The following is an 11,319-nucleotide window of genomic DNA, read 5'->3' on the forward strand; positions in this document are numbered from 1 at the left end:
CTGAGCAGTAAAGTTCCTAGACAGTGAATGAAGAGGTTACATGGCAGAGCTGAAATCTGAAACCAGGCAATCCAGCCCCAGAGCTTCATATTCTTACCCCTACATTAACACGGTGTCTTAACCCAATGTCTACTTATGTCATTCTCATCTTCTTAAAAAAAAATTAACATTTACTTATAATGACAAAATGTCTGGCCACGTGCTAGACGCTGGGAATGCAAATACAAATAAAATGGAAAGGACTATTCTCTTCAGAAACTCACTCATTAGCTCATAAGTGAGCCATCACGTGCCAGTGTTGGTGGTCTATAATTTACTTTAAAATACTTCAGCTAGGGCTTCCCTGGTGGCTCTGGTAAAGAATCCGCCTACCAGTGTAGGAGACACGAGTTCAATCCTGATCTGGAAGGATCCAACGTACTGCGGAGCAACCAAGCCCATGCACCACAACTGTTGGGCCTGTGCTCGAGAGCCCATGAGCTGCAACTACTGAAGCCCACATGCCCTAGAGCCCATGTTCCTCATCAAGAGAAGCCACTGCAATGAGAAAGCCGGGCACCACAGCTAGGGAGTAGTCCCACTCACCACAACTAGAGAAAAGCCCGTGCAGCAATCAAGACCCACAACAGCCAAAAATAAAAATAAACAAATAAAAATAGTTTACAAAATACTTCAGCTAAACAGTGTGATACATGAGTCACCTTTAGTCACCATTCTAGGAATGTTTGATCAATTATCTAAATCAGGAATAAATACTTTAGGGGAAGTCATCTGACATTTCACCTAAGCTCACAGTCCAGAGGCAGCTACTATAATCCCTTCAATCCTCTTCATGTCCCCATGGCCCCATCTCAACCCTCAGAACCCCTGGGAAGCATTTAGAACTACAGATTCTAACTAAGCCCAGGGGCCCTCGAAATTCAATTGTAACTGGTTTGCTATAGGACCAGTTTTATATTGTTTTATGTATTTATATTTCAAACATTTTTGTTATGAGACATTTCAAACACATATAAAATTAGAAATATAGAATAATGAATTTCCATATACCTGCTATCCAGCTTCAACAATTAACAACTCTTGGGGCTGTCTTCTTTTGTCTATGGCATTGGTGTTTTTAAAAACTTCTCAGTTTATTTTAATATGCAGTCAGATTTGGGAATCATTAATCTAAACAAGTAATCATTGCTCTAAATAAACAAATAAGTGCAATCACTGCAAACAAAGAAGCATGCATTAGACATAGTGGAAGCGGATGATGAAGGAAAAGGGCTAGGGTTTCCATAATTCCTCACTGGATCTCAGGGTTTCCGGGGCTAAACCATCCCTTGGCAGCTCTGATGTCTGAGACTCTGCTAGGGGGTGCTTCTTTAGCTTGGCCTGAGGATCCTAGGCTGGAAACTGGAATTACGTGCTCACACACCCACAAAATAAAGGCCTTCTCAAATATATATCCATATTTAGTTGCATTAAAGTGGAGTTTACTAGGTTAGATAAAATAACAGTATAAACAGGGTGCTTTTTTTTTTGTTTGTTTCTAATGTTTATGTTTGTGACTAAGGAAACAGACGCTGAAATAAATTAGGAAGGGGGGAAAGGAAAGAAACAGAAGGGGAGCCGAGAATAGTGAGGAATCAAGTTACCTGATGCAGTGGGGCAGTGCACAGCCCCTAGCGCGCAGCTGTTGTGGCTGGCCTTACCCAGCAACCTGTTACCAGGCAACGGTTGCTGTGAGACCACTAAGCCAGAAGATTCGAGCGGTGATTAGTGGTCCCGCTTAGCGATTGGTCGGCACCCGCAGTAGACTGCACCCCCAACCGGCAACTGTCAATGAGCAACCGTTAGCGGTGCCACTTGGTCATTGGTCGGAGTCACAGTAATCCCTCCCCAGAGCGAGCAACCGTTAGTAGCACTGCTCTGCCAGTGGTCAGAGGAGTGGTCGTTGTCCAAAGGAAAGTGAGGTTAAGAGGTGGGTCCTGGCTTCTCTGGGGCCCTCCAGCTCACCCGGCCTTAGGCCATCGGGTGAGCTGAGAGGTCCGCGGAACAGGCTTGGAGCTGTGTCCTGCAGGGCTCTAGAGCCCTCCACAGGCCACACACACTGGCTGGTCCCAGGCCTTGAGGTAGTAGTGAACCTCGCCCCCATTCCTGCCTCTGTGACCTAATATCAGCGGCCATCTGCATGGACTGCAGTCTGCGGGATCTGGCCCCCTAAATGCTATTTGGGTGGCCTGAGGAGGCTGAGGGCTATTTGGGTCCTGGACGCCTGGCTCCCTCAGCGATGATGGCTGGGCAGGGTCTGGGGACCTGGCCCTGAGGGAGCCACCAGTTGAGATCTGCTTCTTCAGCACTGGGAGGAGGACCCCGACTGGGTGCTGGACTAACGTTCCTGGGCAGTGTAACCGGCCAACGCAGGGACCCCTCCCCCAACCCCCCACCCCCCACCCCACCTCCTCTTAGCCAGGGCCTGGACCTTGGAAGGTGAACTTTGAGTCTTGGGACCTTGCCCTTCCTTGTCAGAACAGACTGTTTGGTGGAGTTTTACAAGAACATAGTTAACTGACCGTAACTGATCTCCAGAATTAAGGATCTGACACAAATAAAGTGAAAAGTGAAAGTGAAGTTGCTCAGTCGTGTCCGACTCTTTGGGACCCCATGGACGGTACCCTACCAGGCTCCTCCATCCATGGAATTTTCCAGGCAAGAGTACTGGAGTGGGTTGCCATTTCCTCCAGGGGATCTTCCTGACCCAGGGTACAAAGACACAAGTCTACAACTAACCATGCCCTTCCTTCTCCTATCCTAGAAAAAGGGCTTTGCTTTGGGGGAGTTTGGGGTTTTTAAGATATAAGCCACCCATCTCCTTGCGGGGCCCTGCAATAAACCTTTATTTGCTCCAAATTCTGGAATTTGGTATATTTGGCCTCACTGTGCAGCAGGCACACAGACCTTGTGCTCGGTAACAGTTACAAGAAACAAGGAAGAGAAGAAACCAAACTGGAGAATGGAGAAGTCGCCAATGTTTTCCTCTCAGACACTTCAGGGAGGAGGATGAAGGCCAAGCTGTCCAGGGCAGGAGATGGGGACACCAGGCCTGAGCCCCAAGACACCAAACAGAAAGGACCTCCATCCTCAGCCACACACGAGTCAAAGAGAAAGTTGAATAGTGGACAGAAGCAAAAGAAAACTGGAAAGCAGAACTAGAAGTGCTAAAATCCCAAGAGTTTTATCTGACCCAAGCTTAAATGAGTAGCAGCTGAACTTAACAAAGCTCCAATCGGTGCCACTTAAACACCAGTGCACCACGAGACCATGGCCATAGGTCATAGTCTGCATGGCCCTTTGGTGCCTCCAGAGGAAGCCTAGGGAGAGAGGAGGCTGAACAAGGCAACCCCACAGGATCTTCAAGTCCTGTGGAGACTGATACTAACAGAGCTGGAGGGAAATGGTGCGAGAGTGGGCAGGGAGGGGATGTTTGCACCAGCCTTGTGGGATGCATAGGGCTCAGGGCTGACAGAGGGCAATTCCAGGCCATTGAGTATCTGTCTGTTGACAGTGGCAATCATGTGCTGTGCAGAGGAGGGCTCGTGGGAAGGCTAACGTCAGAGAAGTGAACCAAAAGTGAAATAAAATCCCATGATCTCCAGGGAAATTTCTGAGTAGAAGACACGTGTAAGTGCATAAATTCAATGACAATTAGAAATGAAACTGCTGAGAGCATTACTCACATTTTTTCAGTTATCAGGATTTGTGAGGGCATCTACAGGAAACCAGAGTGTTCAGAATATTCAGGGAAGAAGGCCCAGAATCTCTAAGGTGGACTCAACTCCCCTCCCAGGAAGTTCTACCCAGAGTCTTTCACAGGTATCTCTTCCCATGGCCATCACATTCTCTGGCCCTGGTACTGTAATAGGGGCGGAGCAGGTGTGCAGCTATTATCTGGAGACTAATATTGGGAGACCCTTAGTGCCACAGCTAGGGATCCCACTCCACCAACAGTCAGCCTTGCAGTGGTTCTCTCCCTGCAAAGAGTGTGGTGGGAGGTAGCTCTCAGCCTTTTCTCTGCAGCCCTCCAGGCCTTAGGTGGGTGGGTTCAGCTGGGGGACCCAGGAACAGGCTGAGGTCTGTGTTCTACAGAGCTCCAGATCCCTCTCCATAGTCGGCACTGGCCAGGCCCAGACCCAGCTCCATTACCTAATGGTGACGACAGTCTCAATGGGTCACAGTCTATGGAGGCCTCAGCACCTGGAGTATAAGGATACTGCTATTAAGGTAACAGCTTCAACCAACTTCAGTCTCTCCAAGTTTCAAAAATTGGTATAGCTGAGATCAGCTGTCTACCTCTAGGAGGTGGCCAGAGGCCAGGGTTAAGTTGCAAGGACACTGCACATCATAACTTCAGCTCCACCTCTGTGGTTGCCCTTCTCAAAGAAGGGCAATTGTTGTGAGCTAGGAATTAACCTGATTGGTATTTGCTACAATATATATTCCTAGTGATCCTATGCAAGTAATTCTCTCCAGTTTAAATGAAAAGCCCGAGGACTGGCTGGGACCCGGGTGCCTTGTTTCCTCAGTGATGATGGCTGGGCAGGGTCTGGGACCTGGCCCCGAGGGTGCTTCCAGCTGAGATCTGCCTCACCAGCCAGGCCTGGGCACAGGCATGAGGACCCAGACTGGGTGCTGGACCAACGCTCCCAGCAGGGTAACTAGCCCCACAGAGACCTGCTACTTTTAGCCAGGGCCTGGACCTCAGAGGGTAAAAGCTGAACCTTGGGATCTTGTTCTTTCTAGTCAAAACAGAAAGTAATGTTTGTTTGGTGGAGATTTACAGAAACATCATTATCTGACTGTGACCTGACCTCAAGAACAAATGATCAGACACCAAGAAGTTTGCAACAACTAACCACATCCCCTCACCTTTCCTAGAAAAGGGCTTTGCTGAAAGCTTTCTGGGAGTTTAGGGGGGTTAAGACATGAGCCAACTGTCATCTCTTTGTATGGCCCTTCAATAAACCTTTCTCTACTCCAAACTCCAACTTTTTTTTTTTTAATTGTTTGGTCTCGCTGTGTATCAAGCACACAGACATGCATTTGCTAACAGTACCTCACAACCCAGTGACCATTGCAGTGGCCTTGACTATTCTCCTGGCTTTGTTTTCTCAAGTCCCTCAGAACATGAATATTGGAGAAACAGCTACACTCTGCCAGACCCCATGGTGTGCACTGAACACAACCTCCCTCCATGCTGCTTTGAGAATACCATGTCCAGGTTCACGTCCCACTGCCTTGCGGAGTTCGGGCTCCACAGCCAGTCACTGGGAGCTATTGCTTCTCTTCTGCAAGCATGCCTTCCTTGTACCACCAGCCCACAGACTTTGACTTACATGCACCCTTTACCTGAATTGCTTCTGTTTTGCCTTCCTTTCTCTAGCTTTTAAGACATAGCTTAAAATCAACTTTGCTGTGAACCCTTCCCAATCCCAGAAATGGGAAGTGACACCTGCTGAACTGTTACAGCTCTTGTAGTGGTTTCAACCACTCATGTTAAGGCTTTCCACTAAGGACTGGCACAGTGTTTATTTGTATATGTATCAGGGCTCTAGCTTCACCTTAAACTAGTTACGAGTCACAGGAAGCCTATTTATACAAGGGACTGAGGAATCTTCTGGGAAGATTAATCGTCAGAGGAGTCAGGCCCAGGGAGCTTGACTTCGTAAGGCTATGGTAGAGATGGGGGAGGGTGCCTAAAGCTCATGTATCTTCTTTTCTAGATCTGGAGCTCCTTCAGGGCAGAGACCATGAGTGATTCATCCAGCAAAGCAGGTGGTATCAAGAATAGTGTTTGACAGCAGTGGATATTTAGTAAGTGTTAATGGGATAAAAGAATACTTACTATCCTCTCCTTAGAGCAAATCTGAGTATATGTCAGGCTTTATTCCTGAGTATATGAAGTTGTAATCCAGAGATTATTTTTACACATGTGTGGATCTCTAGCATGGGCTTATTGTAAGAGGTTCACAAATCCATATCATGTCAATAATTTTATGGAGACTGAATAAATACAATGCTTTGTACATAATGCATGCAACACTGTTTCAAACAGATAAAGATACTATTTTGGTTAATTTTTTCAGTCTTTAAATTTATCTATAACCCTTATTGGAATGCAAATGTCTTTTGCCATTACATATGACATTAGATAATAAAAACACAACTTCTATGACATTAAAGTCTGATCCTTTTTAAAAAAAAACACACATTAAAAGAGGTCCCCAGGACTTCCCTGGTAGCATAGTGGATAAGAACCTGCCTGCCAATGCAAGAGACATGGGTTCAATCCCTGGTCTGGGAAGATTCCACATGCCACAAGTCTGTGCACCAGAATGGCTGAAGCCTGTGCACTTAGAGCCTGTGCTCTGCAACAAGAGAAGCCACCGCAATGAGAAGCCTGCACATAGGAGTGAAGAGTAGCCTCCACTTGCCACAGTTAGAGAAAGCCCATGCAGAAGCAATGAAGACCCAGAGCAGTCACAATTTTTTTTTTTTTTTTTAAAGAGGTCTCCATCCCGAGGAACCTCTGTTATATACCACATGTGTGTAACTATAGCCCTACCTGGGCAGGCCCCCAGCTTGCAGGGGCAGGGCCCTACCCTCCAGGTGACATGTTTTAGTCTCAATATACAGTGTACAATGAGCTTTTCTGTTGTTTGTTTATTGCTTCATTCACTGCCTAAAACAACCCTCAAGGATTGGCAAGAGAGCGGTTGGATTTGTAGGACTTACAAGAGGCTTCTATTGTGAAATGTACATGGAAGAGACAGAAATCCAACAGGAAAGAAAATACACAGGATAATTTTAGGAAAAAAAATGAGAAAAGAAGAGCTCTATAGAACACACTGAAATGTTCTACAAAGCACATAATTGGAATCCTAAAAGGTGAGGAAAGAGGACTAGGGCTCTGAAGATGACAAGGCAAGAGGACAGAAGGTTATGGTGAGGTGAGGCAGGGGTCTTAGCTGGGATGATGACATTGAGCTGAGAACTGGATGACCAGAAGTAGTAGCCAGGAGAAACTATGATTGAAAGCATTGCAGAGAGAAAGAAAAACCATGAAGATCCTCATGTAGAAAGGAGCTGGGTGTGCATGAGGAGCACCCAAAAGTCTACTGTGGCTGAAACATGGGTGACAAAGAGATTGGAAAGAGGCATGGCTGGAGAGACAGGCAGGCAGGTGGGGCCTTATGGGTCATAAGTGGCTAAAAGAGTAGCATTCATCAGGTATTTCTTTTGCTTTCCCATATTTCACAGTTCCTTTAATCAGCAAAGCACAGAATTAATTATTAAGTAGGTCCATGTGACTAGCTCTTGTCAATGGACTGAGGGCAGAGAGACTTTAGCAGAGAGGGCCAAAGCATCAAAGAGCCAGTACAGAAACGTCAAGCCACTTCTTTATTCAGTGGACAGAGCCAGAAGGTCTAAGTAGGTTGAATCACTGAATTGCAATATGAAGACAGTTGCCCTGATGAGTCATACATATTCTCAGTAGACTTTAAGAGCAATAAATCTGTATGATATTAAGTCATAATAGACTGATTCTGACTAATAACACGTAAAAAGTTTAGATTTTATTCTAGGAAGTCATTTGAAATTTTTAGCAAGAGAGTGAAGACATCATACATATATTGATATGATCACTTTGTATAGAACTGATTATGGGGAGGACAGACAGAAATCAGGAGCCAGTTATAAATCTATTAAAGTTCATCTAGCCATGAAATAATGGTAGCTTGAATTTTGTGCTGGCAGTGGACATGGTGAGTTGAATTGGGGATATATTTTGAAGAAAGAACTAACAAGACAGGAGAATTACCTGGCAATCCAGTAGTTAGGACTCAGTGCATTCACTGCCAGGGGCCAGGATTCAATCTCTGGTTGGGGAACTGAGATCCTGCAAACTGTGCGGCACAGCCAAAAAAACCTAACAAAACTGATGGAAAGACTCCAAGATTTGGGGCCTGGGCAACTGAATAGGGAGAGACAAAGAGTTATAAAACATGTTTTGGTTTAAAGATCTCTTTCAAAGGACAAGGAGAAAGAGAGAGAGAAAATGTTTCCCAACTCCTTTCACAGAGTCAGCATAACCTTGATATTAAAACCTGACAAAGTTCATAGATGCAAAACTCCTAAACAAAGTATTTATGAACCAAGTTCTATATACATAAAGAGGAAAATATATCATAATAAAATTGGATTTGTTCCAGGGATGCAAGTTTGTTTTAGCATTCACTTATCTGGAGTTTGTTAACAGAATAGAGAAAAATAAACTTGACTAATCCAGAAAAGGAGAAGGCAATGGCACCCCACTCCAGTACTCTTGCCTGGAGAATCCCATGGACAGAGGAGCCTGGTAGGCTGCAGTCCGTGGGGTCGCTAAGAGTCAGACACGACTGAGCGACTTCACTTTCACTTCTCACTTTCATGCATTGGAGAAGGAAATGGCAACCCACTCCAGTGTTCTTGCCTGGAGAATCCCAGGGATGGTGGAGCCTGGTGGGCTGTCGTCTATGGGGTTGCACAAAGTCAGACACGACTGAAGCGACTTAGCAGCAGCAGCAGCAATGCAGAAAAATCACTTGATAAAATTCCATACTTATTCATGATTTTAAAAATTAAGACTAGAACTTCTTTAATCTGACAGGATACTATAAAAACCTAATAGCATATATCATACTTAATGGTGAAATACTGAAAGTATTTTCCTTACAGTCAGGTGTGAGAGAAGAATGTCCTCATCATCCTTGCTGCTCATCCCTGCACTTGAGGTCCAACCCAGTGCAGCAAGGCACCAAAAGAAAGGAGGAAGAGTGGGAGGAGTGTGGAGGAAGAAAGCAGAGGTCAAGAAGGAAGAAATAAAACTGTCATTATTTACAAATGACACAAATGTATCTATGGAAAATCTGAAAGACTCCATGGATTGATAATTAGAATTGATAAATGGATTCATCAGGATCTCTGGATGGAGGTTGAAGATACAAAAATCCATTTTATTTCTGTATACCAGTGATAAAAGAAAGTAAAAATATTAAATAATAATGTTTACAATAGCACTAAATTGAACAAATACCTAGAAATAAATGTAACAAAATTTTTGCAAGAATATTTGTATGGAAAACTACAGAACACTATTAAGAAAAAAAATTTTTAATGAAGCATACTATGCTCATAAATTGAAAAATCATTATAAAGATATTAACTCTTTACCAACCTAATCCACAGTGTGAATGTAATTCCAATAAAATTCCAGCAGAGCTATATTTTTGTGGAAATTATTAATAACAAGCTGGTTCTAAAATGTATATGGAAATGCAAAGGGAATAACCAAGACTTGAATAAGAATGAAGACCACCAGATATCAAAACATAAAGCTGCAACAATTAACCAGATGGTATTGTCAACAGGTAGGAAAATAGACAAATGGAATAGACTAGAAGATTCAGATAGAGACCTACAAATACATGGATACTTAATTTATGACAAAGAGGACACTGAACACTAGTATAGGTAGGATAAGCCACTCAGTAAGCACTGCTGTCTATTGGATATCCACAAGGCAATAACAAATTTGATCCTTATTTTATACCATACACAAAAATCAAATGCAGGTTGCTTGTAGACCTAACTGTGAAATGTAAAACAATAAAACATTTAGAAGGTAACAAAGAAGAATAAATCCAAGGCAGGAAAAGTTTTCTTAAACATGACACAGAAAGCATTAATGATGGAGGAAAAGACTGATAAATTACTACATTGAAATTAAGAACTTATTTTCATCAAAAGACATTATTTAGAGAAAAAAATTGGAAGAATACACTTGAATATCTAAGCAACAAAGGGCTTTTAACTTGAATATTTAAAGAATTCCTTAAAGTCAATGAGAAAAGCATACAGAGAAATGGACAAGAACTGGAGTAGACACTTCACAAGAGAGGATATCCGCATGGCTAAGAAAAACATGAAAAGATACTCACCCTTATCATTCACCAGGAAAATAAAAGTTAAAGCCAGAATGATATACTGCTACATACATCCAAGTGGCCAAAATGAAAAAAAAAAAAAGACAATGCCAACTATTGGGGAGGATGTGAAACAACCAGAACACTCATAAACTGTTAGTGGGAATATTAATTGGTGCAATCACCTAGGAGGTGTTTGGCAGTATCTACTATAGTTGAACATATGCCTCAGTAATTCCAGCATATACCACCAAATGTGTATGTATGTGCACCGAAAGATAAGGTGAAGAACGTTCATAGTAGCACTATTCCTAATTGCCCCAAGCTAGAAACTACCCTAACACCCATCAGTAGTGGAATGGATAAATAGATTGCGGTATATTCACACAACAAAGTGAAGTGAAGTGAAAGTCGCTCTGTTGTGTCCAACTCTTTGTGACCCCTTGGACTATATAGTCCACAGACTTCTCCAGGCCAGAATACTGGAGTGGGTAGCCTTTCCCTTCTCCAGGGGGTCTTCCCAACCCAGGGATCAAACCTAGGTCTCCCGAATAGCAGGTGGATCCTTTACCAGCTGATCCACAAGGGAAGCCCAAGAACACTGGAGTGGGTAGCCTATCCCTTCTCCAGCAGATCTTCCCAACCCAGGAATGGAACCAGGGTCTCCTGCATTGTAGGCAGATTCTTTACCAACTGAGCTATCAGGAAAGCCCTACAACGAGTATTATACAGCAACAAAATAAACAAACTTTTGAAAGAGGAAGAATTGCCCGAGGATCCCCAGCTGTCCCAGCCCTCAACTGTTTGAGTCTTCCCAGCCTGGGCCCTGAACACATGGTCAAGAAGCCTTTGGGGGTGATCCTGGCTGTAGCCACTGTCTCAATGTAACAGCAAAAGAAACTCTGAGTGGGGACAGCCCAGTTGAGCCCAGTCAAGCCCCACTTCTGTGAGCAAAACAAATTATCGTGATGATTTTAACTCATTGCTTTAGGGACGAATATTGCACAGCAATGGGTAACCAGAATAGACGTCTAAGCATTTAGGGGAAAAAATAAAACAGAATATGTTAAATTTGTAAGTCTACTTTAAAATGTTTAAGGAAATTTAATTAAAGAGATTTGTAAAACTACTTCTAAAAACTACTGTTTAATATTAGGTTCATAAATAAAGGGAAAGACTTGTAAGTTGAATGTAAAAGATTAAGGGCAAACTAGATTCTAAAATTTCTACTTACCTAAGTTGAACCTTAACTGAGAAAAATATTTTCAATAAAACAAGACAAAAACACTGAAAACTTCTTGGATAGCTA

The 11,319-nt window shown here is 43.4% G+C and overlaps 1 protein-coding gene across 1 annotated transcript in view; it reads left to right on the forward strand.

The window, feature by feature from the left end:
* The window catches only part of PLA1A (phospholipase A1 member A), a 49,241-nt gene extending 39,128 nt beyond the window's left edge, over positions 1–10,113 (forward strand). Inside the window, exons 10-11 of the mRNA XM_027528060.1 lie at positions 5,769–5,859; positions 8,764–10,113. Coding sequence (XP_027383861.1) covers positions 5,769–5,843 — 75 coding nt within the window. The 3' untranslated portion in view covers positions 5,844–5,859; positions 8,764–10,113. The remainder of the gene's footprint in view (positions 1–5,768; positions 5,860–8,763) is intronic.
* The last annotated feature ends 1,206 nt before the right edge of the window (positions 10,114–11,319 follow it).

The sequence above is a fragment of the Bos indicus x Bos taurus genome, chromosome 1 (genome assembly GCF_003369695.1).
Source record: "Bos indicus x Bos taurus breed Angus x Brahman F1 hybrid chromosome 1, Bos_hybrid_MaternalHap_v2.0, whole genome shotgun sequence".
Taxonomy (NCBI): domain Eukaryota; kingdom Metazoa; phylum Chordata; class Mammalia; order Artiodactyla; family Bovidae; genus Bos; species Bos indicus x Bos taurus.